Source organism: Plectropomus leopardus, chromosome 17, assembly GCF_008729295.1.
Source record: "Plectropomus leopardus isolate mb chromosome 17, YSFRI_Pleo_2.0, whole genome shotgun sequence".
NCBI lineage: Eukaryota > Metazoa > Chordata > Actinopteri > Perciformes > Serranidae > Plectropomus > Plectropomus leopardus.
The window spans coordinates 26,306,142-26,322,657 of record NC_056479.1 but is presented as its reverse complement, the minus strand read 5'-3'; the positions used below and the strand labels follow the sequence as shown (position 1 = coordinate 26,322,657).

The 16,516-nt window shown below is 37.7% G+C and overlaps 1 protein-coding gene across 1 annotated transcript; it reads right to left on the bottom strand.

Annotated features, from left to right (window-relative positions):
- Positions 1–4: 4 nt before the first annotated feature.
- zc3h7ba (zinc finger CCCH-type containing 7Ba) lies at positions 5–15,589 on the bottom strand. The gene is made up of 23 exons (XM_042504333.1): positions 15,409–15,589; positions 15,071–15,135; positions 14,904–14,940; positions 13,541–13,738; positions 10,360–10,518; positions 9,875–9,955; positions 9,369–9,428; positions 9,076–9,130; positions 8,453–8,610; positions 7,299–7,869; positions 6,901–6,962; positions 6,714–6,813; positions 6,401–6,562; positions 5,645–5,859; positions 5,126–5,226; positions 4,818–4,999; positions 4,583–4,668; positions 3,661–3,818; positions 3,392–3,497; positions 3,037–3,145; positions 1,777–1,913; positions 1,492–1,661; positions 5–748 (listed from the first exon to the last, which is right to left on the bottom strand). The coding sequence occupies exons 2-23, from the start codon at positions 15,127–15,129 to the stop codon at positions 568–570; spliced, it is 3,147 nt and encodes a 1,048-aa protein (XP_042360267.1). The 5' UTR covers positions 15,130–15,135; positions 15,409–15,589; the 3' UTR covers positions 5–567.
- Positions 15,590–16,516: the final 927 nt, after the last annotated feature.

Below are 16,516 nucleotides of genomic sequence, written 5' to 3'. Positions count from 1 at the left end.
TTGCTTGAGTATAAATCAGTACTGAACGTGACAGCCTTTATTGAGTCTTTGAGAAATCATTTGTGAGGAGAATTTCAATTCACATTTAAGGCAACGAACATCCACATCTTTCTCGCTGAACTGTGGTGTAATTAAAGCGGTTAAAGTTACTCCCTGCTCAAACATGACACAAACAGAAAAGAACAAAATTTAATGCAACAGAATTCTTATGGCTTAACGTTATGTTAGATATGAACCTTTTATGAATTTCTTGTGATGAACGGTGTGTCTTTCGTAACACAAAGTACTTTTTTCTGATTTTTAGGCTGGACAGAAATGAGAAATACAAGAGGCTCTGAAAACAATCCAAACAGCGCAAAGATAAACACATATCTTAGAATTGAAAGTCGAGTATATGGCAAATTTGAGAATGCAAATACATTTGTTCATGTATTAATTCAAGTGCATTTTTGGCAGGAAAAGCAAATTTGATCATGTCAACTGCTGACTTTGGTCATGACTTTAGTTTAAAAATAAACTTAAATGCTAGTTTGGCAGTTATTTGCGCACAAAGTAAAAAAAAATATCTCAGTCCTGAAGTAAAAAGTTGTACTTCCCAAAGTCAACCTCGTCAGGCATGATCAGCATGTCGTCCCTGGCTTTGGCCAGCTTCCGTCGCAGGAGATCCCGTCTCTCGGTCCACTCCTGCAGCTCCTCTAAGCTGTGGGCGAAGTCGCAGCTCACACCGTCAGGACAGCCACCATCCAACCTGTCGAACATTTACATCATGCAAAACAAGCTGAAAACAACAACGGCATGTTGTATCCTTCTGGAGTTGATATCGTGTGAGCAGACAGTTGCTCATTTCCACATCCAGCAGACACAGATCTGTTTTAATCTCCACCACCTCTAGATAAAAATATTTGGCTCTGAAGCTGCTAAATGCTCCTCTCTGTTTACCAGCTAGATGCCAACTTTGTCTGCCTGCTGTTTTGTGTAGAGCAAGTGTTACATAAGAAGTTTATATGAATGTTTTAATTAAAAACAACTAAAAGTGAACCAAAATAGTACATTTTGTAGGCTGTAAAACCAAAACAATGAAAGATGCTCTTCAGATTTGGTGATAAATCTGTCTGTTTGTCACTATGAGTGACTCCATTCACATTACACACGTCTAACCCAACATTAAAGGGACAGTTCATCCAAACCAAAAATACATATTTAATGCATCTTTTTAAACTTGCATATACAGCTTGATCCGGACACACTAAACCTTTATACATAATGTTTTTTGTACACTGTAAATTTGTCTTGTTAATTTAATTAATCTGTTGTTACACTGTTGTTTTTTAACTCATAAGGTGCCCTTGAGTGTTTTGAAAAGTGCCTTCAAAAAAATATATCATTACTATTATAGTGTTTATAGTTGCCCTGTGGTGCTCAAAGTGGACTTTGGCATTAATTATTTTGACAGCGACTGAATCCAAAAACGGATCCAGGTAAATGTCTTACTTTGGGCAGAGTTCAAAGCACGGGCCCGGGAAGCGGTAGCTCCACGTCAGAGCTTCGTCCTCCCCCTCGCAGCTGAACACTCGGTCCTTGTGCTTCTCCGTGGAAATGTGCTGCTGCCACTGCCGCTCGCTGTTACTGTGCCTACCACACAGACGGCAGTGGAAACTACTCTGAAACACAACGAGGAAGCATCGGCGTGATTTTAGTCAGGAAACACAACATGTGAAAGTTTTACTTTGTGCCATTGCATCTGTTTTTGGTCTTTGAAAGCAAAGGTGTACCCACCATCAGTTCAGCATAGTCAGTTGGCATGCAGATGTATTTTTCCTCTGGAACGGGCTGCGTGAGCGTGGCTCCATCTGTTTGGCGGTTTTGGGCGGTTATTGTCAGCCACATGTCGTATATCTGCTGCATCTCCCGCACTAAAGGCATGAATACAAATTTATTAACACTCTGACAATAGTCACAGCGCTTTAGGTGAGATTTATTATTACACATTTACAGATTGTCATCTAGATTTTTTTGCCTTTTTAGCAACATTTCAAAACTCTGTAGCACTCTGCTAGATGCTACAGCTCGAGGCTTCATTAGCCACTTCATGCAAAACATCTCTAAACTCTCAGTGGGTGAGTTGAGTTATGGGTAATGTAGGCGGTAAGTTTGGACAAAACAGAGGAATGCATTTATTAAAAAAAAAACAAAAAAACTGACTACATTTACATGCACACAACTTTTTACTATTATTGTGAATAATGAAATATTTCGAATTTGATATTGTTCATGTAAACAGCATATTTCATATTACGATATTCCAAATTTGACCTTTTTCCAGCTGTATCATTGTCCGAATAAGTCGTGCAATACGCCAATATTTTTTTGTTTTGAGTAACATTCTTTGTGCATACATACAAAGCATTTGGAATATACATCTTAATAGGGTTTTTACGCCAGTTTGCGACACACAGTCTCGTGCCTGTTCAAAGTCAGCTCTGTGCGTTGTCATGGGCGCCTTGTACATAAACAAACTAGCCAACAGTTTGCAAAGTCGTGTAGAGATGCATGCTCAAAAGAAAAGCTCTCATTTCTGCTCAGATGACAAAACAATCCTGCTTTTAAATATTATAAAAGACTTAAACATCAACAGTCTTTTGAATATGTGCAAATATTGTAACGCTAACATTTTTAGGACAGTGTTTACAGAAATGAAACACACAGCCAAAAAAGTCCACCACTGGTGGAAAACTCTTGAAAAATTATATTTTGATGCAAAAAAGCAAAATAGCACAAGTGGCTCCGAACTGCTCCACTTTTCCTTTTTTGGATGTGATGCACATGTTAGGACACGTTAATCAGAGTGTGCACAGCTGCTCCTAAACACAAGTATTAGTGGAATAATCACTTTCATGAGCCCTGTAAATACCCTTGTAAGAATACTGTCTTTTTCAGAATATGGACAAAAAAACTGCACATCAACATAGTCATTGTTTACGGAGTATGACACTCAAATCAGTGGAATACTGATAAGCAAATATTTAATTAACTTACAGTCATTATTCTTCATATACATCCACATCTCCTTCTCCTCCTGGCTGTGAGCAAAAGTGCAGTTTCCAGAGTAGTTACATTTCCTTTTCTCCAAAATTTGGGTACATATCTGCCGAGAGAAAACACAACGCTGCTAAAGATGCGTCACATGGTGCAGCGCAAACTTTCAACAGTACAACAACAGGTTAACCTACACGTTCCATCTTTAAAAACACCAGAAATACAAATATTATAGTATAGTAAACATAAAAGACATGAAATGCATGATGGGTTGGGGCAGAAGGTTGCTCATCAATGTGGGATTGTTTGTTATGCACTTGGTTGAAATTATTTGCTTAAGAGGAAGAACGCGTACATCATACTGCAGAGGAAAGTTCTTGGCATGTGGCAGCGGTCGGACCTTAACCCATTTACTTCTCTCCAAGGACTTGACCAGCAGGACCCATTTCTCTTTAGTCCACCTGAATATGACGACACGAAAATGAGACGGGTATCAAGTGGAAAACAGAGGAATCATTTTGGCTCATTGTGTTTTACCAGCTTTATGCCTAAAAATTTTTCTTTTAAAATCTGCATATGTTCATACAGTTGAGGAACTATGCATTACATATTTTTTTAACTCACGTGTGCCTGGCCTTTGCACTGCAGTATTTGAGGGCTTTGTCTGGATCACTGATCAGGCCGTCCCGCCAGCAATTTGAACAGACAAACTTCATCTTCATATTCAGACTTTTCCCAGCTGCTCCTCCTTTTGATTTGATCCCACCACCTCCAGAGGACACCTGCAAAACAAACACAGGAGTGATAGATATCTCTTCTTCATCTTCCACTTTTCATCTGCCAAAATCCACATTAAAATGATAAAATAATTTCAAATAACATTTTTAAAAAGAGTCTGTCTGACTACAACAACAGATTTTTAATTAATTAATATTTATGATTGCTCTATAATTTCAAAATTTGGAAAAACAAGCTTTTTTTGATACTGTTGAAGAAAATTATTACTTTTAAATTTAAAAAAAATTAAATTCAAAAATAACATTAATAAACGATTAAAATAAGCTGAAATGATAAAACACACTCTCTATTAATTTTAATCTCAATGTAAGAAGAATGATCGTACTATGTTGGAAAAATATAGAACCACCATCACTGATTACATGTCTTAGGCTGGAGAGGTTGACATATATTATTTGTTTATTATATTACTTAGTATTCTATTTCAATTTCGTTTAATTTATTTTTTTATTATATTTTTTCTTTATTTCTTATCTAATTAATTTATGTATTTTGGTTTATTTGTTATCTGTTATTGTTATTATAATTATTGTTGTTTCATTTTATTTTCTTTGTGGGATGTCTGACTGTGTGAGGGGATGCATATTTGTACATTGATGTGCTTTTTTATGTGCAGTTGAAACTTCAATAAAAAATATTGTTTAAAAAAAAAAAAAGAAAGGTGCTGGACAAGCTCACCAACACTGAAATGAAGAAACATTGTCTTGTTTCTATAAACCTATGAAAATGACAGAAAATGGTTTCTTACTCTATTTCCTTTCTGTTTGCTTGCATTTTGATCCTGCTTGTCATGATACTTTGTTGATATCTTTACAATCTCATCAGGGCTGATACCTGAAAACAACACGGAAATAAAGTCAACAAAAACACAAAGACAAACAGAAAGTGTAGAAAGAAAATCCAAATACTCTTCATACAATTATTCCACTGTGTGTGTGTGTGTGTGTGTGTGTGTGTGTGTGTGTGTGAGAGACAGACTGCACCTGTGTCTCGCTGCACCCTCCAGGTTTTCAGCTCTATGGGGGAGTGGGCATAAAAGCAGCTGTCTTCTCTCTGGCAGCCGTAACGGATGGCTTGGCGGCACAAATCCAGCTGGCACAGGGCGCTTAGCGGTCGCACCTTTCTGTAGCTCACACTGTGGGTCCGCACCACAAATGCCAAGCACCTGAGAGGGAGAAATCAAAGTGTGCTTAAGATGAAATGAAGAGGGAAACAGCTAGTGTATGAGTGGAACGAGCAAGGGTCAGAGGACGAGGACTCTCAGTGACAAATATGTTGTAAACACGCTCACTTATTGGCATCGAAGGTGTGGCGAGCAGCCAAGTTAGAGCAGATGGTGTGACTTTCTTTACAGCGATTACTGATGATTCTAGGTTTACTGTCGTAGCATTCCTACAAAAATAAAAGAAGGACAAACAAACAAAAACAGGAAAGAGAGGTACACAAAAACAGACATGTTGAAATGACTGAACAAATTACGCATTTATATATGTGTTTTTTTTTACTGATGAGTAAGTGCATTTATTTATTTAATTTTTTTTTTTATCCATTTATTTTTTTATTGTTAAATAAGTCATCTTTTGCACCCTACAAATATATACCATGCAACAACTGTGGATTTTTTTGCTTTTCAAAATATATTACAGTATACAGAAAAAACTAACATATTGAAAGTTATTTCAGTTTAGATATTTTAGTCAGAATTATACTTTACAGATTTATAAAACAAATTCTTAATCATTAAATAACAGAAAAGACAATAATCAAATAATACTACACGTGATTAGTGTATAACGGACAGATCACTAACCTGACAGAGGAACATGAACATGCCCCTGTGCTCCTGCAGAAGGCGGAGGATGCTGTGTACAGGATCTAGTTTGAACTCTGCATTTTTAAACAACAGGTTTCGGTCCAACGTCCCCTTCCTCTCTTCTGTCCAAACGTCAATCTCCAGCTGGTTGTAGGCAAACGTGCATTTCTCTCCGTACTTACACACACCCAAATCCCCAGACTTCAGCAGCTCTGACAAATAAGAACATACACAGCTCACTCTGTCACACATTCATGGACATAAACAGGTTAATCACTTATTTTTATTACAGGTTCCCTCTTTCAATCGTTCCAGTATTACAGTCCAGAAGGATGTGTGCATCTACTCATGAATGAAAGGCTCGTGACAGCACGAGATGTAAACATTAATGGCGTCCTCCTCAAAATCTGCTCACAACTGTGATTATCTTGAGTAACCGGGTCATTTATGGAAAGACACATTGCTGTTGAGTTTTTCAAAGTATTTTTAGGCGTTTTCAGCACAACAAGCTGCTATCTAGTTCCATTATACTGAAAGAAGACGGACATTGCTACGGCCGATATCTCAAACACTTGGCCACTCACACCAAAACAATCTAGATTGATAAAAAGCACTACAGTTAGGGGGAGAAATGTATATTTTTTGATTTGGGGGTCAATAGTTACTGTCCATGTAACTACAATAATCAGAAAACACAACATTTACAAGATGAGATCTTGATATGATTCGTGAAATTGATTTTGAGATCCTTACCTCTGCAAAGTACAAACGGCCCAGTAAAGGTAGTCCAATTGGGGATCTTTCGCACTCTGGTCCACTCCGTGGGAGGATCTGTCTTTCTTCTACATAACAGAATGTCTCGCTGACAGCTGTGGACTAGATCTGGCTTATGCACAAATGTGTATATCCCTTGACCTGCAACATTTAAAGGTGGGATACAGGATGCAGGAGTTATTTTCAGGATAAGCTTCACACAGAGGAGATCAAAGGGCGTTAACCTGCCTGGCCTTTGTGGTTTATTGCGACACTGAAGTTAGTGTACGACGGACCTGGAGTGCCTACGTACCTCTACGAGGGAAACAGGAAGCGCAGGCCTGCAGGAACTCATGGGTGGAGGACAGTGGGTTAGAGACAGCAGCTGACATTTGGTTATTCCTCTCCTTTTCCTGTTGGCGGTAAGAATGAGATTCCAATTAATGCCAAATACAACAGACATCAACCGAGCAGGTAACAAGCCAGATAGTCAGTCTTACTTTGTAGTTGTTCTTTGGTGGTCGCAGCACTGGAGCTGCAGCAGCTTGAGAGCCTGTACTACCTGAGAGAAAATAAATAACAAATTATGTATACATGTAGTAAGTACACACTTCACACATGTTTAGCCCATTTAACACAAACACTGGTAAGACATATTGGAAAAAAGAGAGAACTGCAAGGTCCAGTGTGTACGATTTAAGGGGATATACTGGCAGAAATGAAAAAAAAAATACACATATATAGTCATGTACCTTAGAATTAGCTGTTTATATCTATTTAAGGAGTAGGTCCTTGTCTAAAAAATATCAGTCTTTCATTGATCTGCTGTTGGCTGTAAAGAACAAAAAAGATCAGGCTTTGCCAATAATATAATAAGTCACCGAGAACTCATTATCACCTGTTAAGCTGAAATTGTAGCGCGAGTCCAGGCCTGTTTCCCCGCAAGACACTGGTGGCAAAACTGCGCCAACACCTTCAACCGGTGAAAACGAGTCCAGGGCATCGAGGGAGTCGAGCGGATTCAGAGCTTTCACACCAATTTTAGGGATTTCACCTCCACCTGGATCAGAGGGAGTCTCCAGGGGATCTAATTCATCCAGCAGATCATCGAGGGACTTTTCACCTGTGTCAAGTTTGGTTTTGGACTCATTCGCAGCAGCAGCACTTGGAGTCGTATCCAAGAAGTCATCCAGGGAATCAAGACCATCCAGAGCATCCAACGCCACAGAGGTCGAGTTTAAAGCACCATCACCAGCTCCAGGGGTCAAGAGGTCGTCTAGGGTATCCAGAGTCGAACCTGTGGTGCTGCAGCCAACACCTGGAAAGGAGTCCAGGGCGTTGAGCTGGCTGACGGCCGAGCTGAAGAAGGCCGGGGGAAGCTGGGGAGTTGGGGCGGGCAGGACCAAGGGGACTGTTTGTTGGCAGGTGGGTGTCCTGCTGGGGACCGAGAATGCTGCCTGGGTGGGGCTCTGAAAAACATGGAGAAGGTAACTGGAGTGAAAATGGATGAAGTAATGCAGCACATGTAGAGGTCAAGGCTGATACCGGTACTAATTATTAGTAGTTTATGAGACAAATAACCAATATTTGGAAACTATAGGCACTTCCGATAAATATAAAAATCTTTCTGTCAATAGAGTTTGAAATGTAACAAACTCCAACACACCTTTAGCAAATGTTTAATCAAAACTAAATCTTTCATCATCAAATACAGCAAGTTCCCAGCAACCCAAATAAACTTTATTAACTAAAAATGACTAAATAAAAATAGCTCCCGAAGGTTTTACAAAGTAAAAGTTCCTCCCATGCTGACACGTTCTTTGCACTTTTTAATTAATTTATTCATTAATTTTTATCAGTGATCATAAAAAAATACGCTGCTACAATCAGCAAAGTGCTAAACATTGGCCCTGATGATCTGTCGACCACTAATCACATGCTCTTCCTGTTAAGTTATCCTCTATAACCAAGAACTCCTTCTTTCCTTTATCAGGGACAGAAGATTATTCGTGCAGTGTTTTTCCTTGAAGACTAGTAAACACAGATTTTTACCTCAGTTGGCTCCGGCTCATTAGGGACACAGTCAAGCAGGTTGTCCAAGTCATCTCCCATCAGCTCCGTGTTCTCGATTGCGTCCAGCGAGTCAAGTGCTAAGGGGACGGCAGGAGTTGGGGAGGGACTGGAGGACTGAGGCATGCAGGGAAAACTGACTGAAGAGAAGCAGGAGGGAGTTTATTTAGATCATATGTAATCAGTTTAGTACAAAATTTGAGAACTTAATCATGAAACAAATGTGGGAAACAGTGAATGCACTTGTATAGCATCTTTCTACTCTTCCAAGCACTCAAAGCACTTTAAAACTAAATCCATTCACACACACGCTCACACACACACACACACACACACACACACACTGGTGTCTGAGGCTACCATACAGGATTACAGCAAACATACACAATCACACATCAACGGCAGCCATCAGGAGCAATTTGGGGTTTGGTATCTTATCCAAGCACACTTAAAAAAGGCTGATTAGAGGAGTTTGGGTCTGAATCACCAATCTTCCAATTAGTGGATGACCTGCTCGACCTCCTGAGCCACAAACGCTCCAGAAATACATGCTATTGTTAAAAACACACAATTCTGATCAGGTTAAAGTGAAAAATATTTCACACCTGGTGCGAGGCCACTCAGAGGATTCATACCATTTCCTACATGAGCAGCAGACACCTGGAAGTAAGACAGGGAAAAAAAGCTTAAATACAACAAATGAGGACATGAGAAATGAAAAACAGGAGAAAAATGCATAATCACTGATGCTAAATCACTGTCAGCTAAGAGGATTTAATATTTAAGGAATCAAAATGTTTTTGTTAGTAAATGTTGTGATGTAGAACTTTGTAGGAATCATATATTTACATTTTTCTAATGCACAGTGGTAAATGTAAAGAGATATTGTGGAACTCGCCTGGATGGTTTCAGCAGTCGTGTTTCCATTTGTGACAGCTCTCCTGATAAGTGCTCCCTCCTGGGAAAGACACAATAGACAGGACATCTGAGACACAACAAACTCAGGATCAAATGGGGACAAATCTGCACCATGTTTGGCAGTATCACAACATACGCCATGAAAAGACAAAATTAATCAATGATTAAAGATTTTTCTTTACTGAATCTAATGTGGTAGACATTTCTTTAATATACCTGGGTGCTATAAACCCATTGCTTCTGTATTTTCAAGGATTTTATCATCTGTAAGCCTAAAGGAATTTAATTTACTTGATGATAAAAAAAAATCATTTAATTCAAATAATTTCTATGACAAATACATTGAAATTACAAGATGTTAGCATTGCCCACTCCTAAACTGAGCTCTATTTGGCCATCACAGAGCTGAAGACTGAGAAAATCCATTCACATTATTCACTTGTACTACTCTGTGAATAAATTCTTAACAATAATAATTTTACTGACATTTGAAACAACATAGGGCTTCCGGTTTTTTAGTCCCAGATGGACGGCCAGCTCCTGTGCGAGCTCGTTCACCTGTTTGTCCTGTCAGGAGTTAAAACACAGAAAGAACAAATCAATTTACTGCACAAAAAAAATAAAATAAAAAATACAACACTGTGTTATTTACCATGTGGTGCAACCAACGTATTGACAAAAAATGTAAAAAAAAAAAAAAAAAAAAAAAAAAGCATAAGAGCTTATTATCTCTTTGGCTTTTGACATTTTTTTTTTTTTTTTTAAGCGTGAATTTGCTATAGCTTAATTGTGCATGCATCAATCCATTTTTGTTTGCTCCTTGGAAGAGCTCAGTTTGTAAAATTTGTGCAGCATGATCGTGCACGTGTTTATTCTGGTACAAAAAAGAGTTTCAGCCAGGCTCCGCCATCTGATTTTAAAGGTGATAAATGTCAGACTAAGTTTACATTTTCATCCTCTCCTTTTTTTACCAGACGAGAGATGAGCAGACAGTCTGTAGTGCAGTTGTAGGCCTCCTTGTATTTCCCGAGCTCCTTCAAACAAAGTGCCTTCCTGTACAGGGCCCTGCGGCTCTCCTTACACACCGTCAGAGCTGCGTCGCAGTCCTGCACGCCTCGATTATAATCCCCCTGTGGAGGACATCAGACATGAAAATAAAGGACATGTTTTCGAGGTCATCATCAGATCCGTATTGTTTTTTAGAAGCAGCTTCAGAGCTCAGCTGTAAAGGGGTGAAGAGGAGAAAGTAAGAAGGGAGAAGAAGAAGAAGGGGAGGAAGAAAGATCAGAAAAAAGAGAAAGGAAGAGTGAAGAAGAAGTTGTGGATGGAGTTTCAGAAATCCTAAAAAGGAGTTGTACAAAAGGTTCATTTTTGGTGACCTAAAGCGCCATTTGCATGTCGACAAAAAGCCAACAAAAAGTCTGCAAATCCAGACGACAAAAAGAGACGAGATAAAACAAGAGAAAATAACAGGGTCTGCACACTAAACTACACTCTCATAAATATTAAATTAAATCACCACCAAGGTAATATTTCGAGCTACATGCGTTTTATTTAGACTGTTTAATTTTTCCCCAATTATAGGAATTTTTTGAGGATGTTTTTCCTTAGTCGCTGTGAGGGACAGAGGACAGAGGACAGAGGGATGTTGTATTCTGTAAAGCCCTCTGAGGCAAATTGTGATTTGTAATAATATGATTTACAAATAAAACTGAACTGAATCCGACTGAAAGGCCAAAACTGAAAGAAAAATGCCTTATTTTCAAAAATCCCTGTATACGTGTGGACTGAGCCTTCGATTGACTCTCAGGTTCTCCCAGATGTGCCTCGGCCTCCCCTTGAACTCTAAAAACCTCCCTGTGACTCTTATCATGTTGATGAATGTCTCCCCCGCTTTGACAACTTTCATATATTGCCTTGGTGTTGGTGCTTCAGTCTGCACTGTATAATGTTTGGGTTTTCACCTGCTGCAGCATAAATATAGAATTTATTTAGCCAATAAACATTATGATTGGACGCTCAAGTATACTAACCAATGGACTGTTATCTAAGAGATATTGTACAGTTAGCGGGTCATTTTTGGGTTATTATTGTGACATGAAACTCATCCAGATGATTCAACACCCCTCTGCTTCACCTCAGGGTCTTACATCAGCCTGTCAGGTTTCACTTCCCAAAAATGATCCGGTCACTGAACATTATCCCACTTATTATAAAGCTACCTCCTAAAGACTTCATTATTTTTAAAGAGGGCTTCCACGCATTCTCATGGACAAAATTTCAAAACTTTTCCATTACTTTTCAAGGACTTACAATTCATTTTTTTCCTGTCTAATTTGCTTAGCGATTTGTTAACCATATCAGATTCAAACTCTATTCAAACATCTTTTCAGATAGCTACAGCACATGGACTGAGTGAGGGCGGGGAGAAATTTCGGAAACGTACGAGATGTTAAACAAAACATCAAATCGACACATATTGAAGCTAAATTACATCAACAGCTACAAAAAAAAAAGAATTTTCTGTTACATTTCATTACATGAAAGGTTTATGGAGGACAATTTCATTACAACGTCCATTACTTTCCCAAAACTTTCAATCATTTTCAATAATTCCATGACTTTTCCCTGCTTTAAAAATGTGATTGTGAAATTTCATATTTGATTTTTTATTGATTGAAAAGTTGATTTTACTGCTTCGGCTATGCGTCTACGATCATAAATGCGCACGTTGCAACGGTCTGTTATGGATAGCAGCGGACTGCCGTTCAGAAATAACACACTGTAGAATGATTGACCAATCACAACCGAATGATCAATAATAATGTTTATTTAGGTTGAAACAGGTGGAAGATGACTCTAACCTGTCATTATTGTGGGCTGATCCACTTCTATCTGGTTCCACAACTGACTGACTCACGCTCAGACCAGGTTTGGGTGTGAAGAGGTGTTTACAAAATGCCTTTACTACTTAGTCACAGCAAGCAATTATATACAAACAAATTTTCTTATTTTTGCTCATATTTGGGATTTGTTATGTTTTAATTGTGCCCATTGGTTTTTGGGATTCAACAATGTTTTCTAATTTCTGCTTTTCTCTTAGGTAAGAGAGAATTTTACGAGCGGTCGAGAGCACTTTTACCAAAATAAGAGAAAAAGATCTTGCTTCCACAATCCATAAATTGTTGCACAACACAAAGAAAAATAAGTTTTACATTTGGGGAATGTTTAAAAAAATCTAATTTATATGAGGTTTTAGAGTATTTAAAATATCCAGATAATTCAATTTCAGGGATAAGAGATGCTACTATACATGGTGCATTTATTTCAGTTATTGTAATTTTAGTTACTGTGCATCCCTCTGCTGACCAGAGCTGTAATGCAACTAAGTACATTTACTAAAGTTCTGTACTTAACTACAAATCTGAGGAACTTTACTTAAGTACAAATCTGAGGAACTTTTCCTCTACTTTGGTATTTTAATCTCATGCCACTTCTACTCCACTACACTTCAGAGGGAAATATTCTGCTTTTTACTACACTACTAGTATTCACTACCTACTTTACAAATATATTTTTGTGCACAACCAGAAGTATGATAATATAAAAGTGCAGCAATTAAGATAATAATTAGAAAATGATTTGGCAATTATTTATTTTGTTTGTGTAAGGCAGAAAGTAGTTAAAAGGTTATGAGAAAATTACGTGAATATAAGCACACAAAAAAAACAAAAGAAATCAACAAGAAATTAGTTAAAAGGTGACAAGAAAAATACCTAAAAATAAGTTAAAAAACAAACAAATAAATAAGAAAATAATCATCTAATATCTAATCCCAACAATTATAAATGAGTGTTTCTGGACATTCTTCACCTATTTTTTATTTATAATATCTAATATAATTTTCCAGTCATTTTTTGGTCACCTTGTAATTTTTAGCATTTTGTAGGACATTTCTTGCTAAGTTGTAGATTCTGTGTTTTTCCCCATGTTTTTGAAATCAATCAAACCCATTTTCTCAGGTTTCAGAGGTTTAAACGCTTGTGAAAAGTGTCTGAACGCAGCACAAAAAAACTGACGTCCATCCAGGATTTAAGGGGTGAAGAGCGTTTAGTGCACCTGGAGTTGACTTATATTTGAGCTGTATCTCACCATACTGTGGTGGGCAGCTGCCCGGTTCACAAACAGGCTCTCCAGTAAAACTTCGGGGATCTGGATCTCCTCGGCTGCAGCGTAGCGGGACACATTCAGACCCTCAGTGAACTCTCTCACCGCCTGCTCCCACTCTCCGTCCTTGAATAAAGCGTTGCCCTCTTCGAGCAGGTTGCACACTAACCGGGTCAGGAAGTCCTGGGAGGAAGACAGAAAGAGTAGTGAGATATGATAGTGTGGTGGTGTATCCCAAAAACTGTGGCGCCTGTTGTTACTGAAGTAGTCACACTTCACAGTGTAGATTTGTATCATTCATATCTAAATGTCTGCAGCCAAAAGCTGTCATACTTTTTTATGATTTTATTATGGTCCCAGTCAAATTACTCATGCACATGGACAGGAAGCACAATGGCTTTAAAAATACTGTCAAATGCTCAACTGTGTAAACACTTGCCTTGAGCTCTGGAGTTTTGTTAGTATGTATTTTAGGATTATGCATCCTCCACAGTTAGTTTGAGACTCTATGTCTACCTCAAGTAAAGAACTACCCATATATAGTGAAGCCTTAGTGCCTGTAAGTTGACCAAAGATGCCTGAGATGGACCAGTGCCAACAGATTTAGCAACACAAACACATTCCTCACTTCTCAAAAGAACCTCAGTTTCTGACATGTTAGAATTTGTTGGCAATTATTTATTTTTTATTTAGTTTCCTGATTGAAGCTTCAATAGTTGTCTCTGCTCCTCAACGGCACCACAGAATATCGTCCTATCAACTTTATAACTTGTTTTTAATTTTACTTGTGTGTAGCAATTTATTCTGTGTTTTGTAAGTTTTTTTGTAGTTTTAAGTTGTATTGTTTGTCATCTTCTTTGTATCACTTTATATCATGTGCTGTTGTGTGTTATTTGTCTTGCATGTGTCTTTTTTTTTCTCTTCTTCTCGTACAACTTTGTATTATCACGTCGTTGTGTTGTGTCTTTGTTCTGCCATGCCGAGTGATTACAGATACGAACTGGCTCTAAGTTATAATCTGGTATGGTGCATCAGCATTTATGTTTTAAACTGTACACAGTGCCTTTTAAATAAAACAAATAAGTAAAAAGCAAGACAGAGTTTGAAAGAAACTGAAGCTTAACACTGTCTCTGAGAATAGAATTGCAAAATATGTTAAGTACTTGATTTTACATGCAGCCAGAAATTGAAAAAAGAAAACTGTAAGAAAAGACAGATGAATTTCAAAAGAAAGACAACTGAAAGTGCAGAGGGATATCTGAGCAGCTCATCATAGTGTACATCATGCATAAATCTCACAGGACAGTGGAGACAGACATAACATTGTGTTTGTAATAACAGCGTGTACCTGGTAGGCTGCTGGTTCTGGATAAGCCAAGGAAGACCTAAAAGACAAGATGTATACTAACTTAAAAAAGTACTGACAGTTTTGAATATCAAGGATATGAGTCATTCGAGGACAGCGCAGGTTTCACTCTCTATCAGGGTGCACTCAACTATAAAAGAGCAACTCACTGTATAAAAATCAGAGATTTGCTTATCTCTTCTTTGCGTTTCTGTCTGGCAGGGTCCATGCTTCCCTGAGAAAAATAAACGAATAAACAAACAAACAGTAAATGTTGTGTTGATAGTGACCATAAAATGTAGCTGGTGAACGCCCACTTCCTCCATAAAAGAAAGCAAGAAAGCAACCACTTTTGTCACATCGTCTTAAGACACTCACCGAGCCTGTTCGTGTCAAATACATATATTATACAGAGACAAATAAACAGCATGTAAGCCATCACCCCGCATGTTTCTCTGGCTATAATGGCGCGAGTGGGCTAACTTCACACACACACATACACACTTACCGTATGAGGTGAGGAAGTTCATTGAACCGAGGCAATGTTCAGTGTCCACAAGGGGACAAAGACGGAAAAACTTTGGACAGCTGAGAGGTCGAGGCGACGAGGAAGAGACCCGCCGAGGCGTCGTGCCTCACTTCACATTTCCCAGTTAAGTTTCGATTCCGTGCAGCCCCAGTCCACCCATGAGCCAGCTGCTAACCTCCACACTGGCCCTTTAAAAAGTCTCATTTAACTTTCCTCGGTTTAATCTTTCAGGCACAACTTTTTGCATAAAGTCAATAAATACTATCTGCTCCCTCTTGCTGTGCAATTAATTCATACCAAGTTTTTTAGTCTTTCAGTTGACTTTATGATAAAATATATTTTGGGGAAAATAACTGCGCAGTCCTCATTAATAAGACCGAAGTAGTGCCTGACAGACTATACCCAGGGATAAATTTAGGTCACTAAAGAAGAAAGGAAATAGGTTTATTTTCTTATTTATTAATTGATTTTGTTCCCTGGGTATGTAATTTTAATTATTATTACATATTTGTTACTATGTTATGTACATCCATTAAAAGTACATTTTAAAGTAATTTTATATTTTATAATTTTAAAATATTGAATTTTTTATAAATATATATTCAGTAAATAAAGTTCCCATTTAGATAGTGATTTAAAAAAAAATCTAGAACTGATTCTTGTTGCGTAAATTGTTACGATATTTAGAAAGTTGCCATCCTTAAAAAAGTTCACCTTATTTTTTTGTTTTTTTTTTATAAATCAAGTTAAGTAAGGTTTCTATTTTTTATTTATATGAATACATGTGGTATTTACCCACAGTGATGATAATTTTAACCATATCAGGTATTCATTTTAGGAGATTATTAATTCAAGTTTTGAGTGAGTGTAATGGTTGTATTTTGGTCGTTTAATAGACTAAATCAAAGCTGTGATGACCAAACATGAATAAAAAAATATCAAGTTGGCACTTTTTTTATTTTTTATTTTATTTTTTTAAAAACATACCCGGTTAAGTTTGAGTTTTAAACAACAAATAAATGATAGCAATATTAATTTTTAAATGACCTATTAATTTTTTTTTACAGACAGTAGGCTAATGAACGTG

Excerpts from the sequence above, each read along its gene's own strand:
- zc3h7ba (XM_042504333.1), bottom strand. The coding sequence starts at position 15,129 with ATGGACCCTGCCAGACAGAAACGCAAAGAAGAGATAAGCAAATCTCTG. Across the intron at positions 6,963-7,298 it reads CTACAATTTCAGCTTAACAG|GTAGTACAGGCTCTCAAGCT; the intron begins GTGATAATGAGT and ends ATTTTCTCTCAG. Across the intron at positions 5,000-5,125 it reads CACACCTTCGATGCCAATAA|GTGCTTGGCATTTGTGGTGC; the intron begins GTGAGCGTGTTT and ends TCTCCCTCTCAG.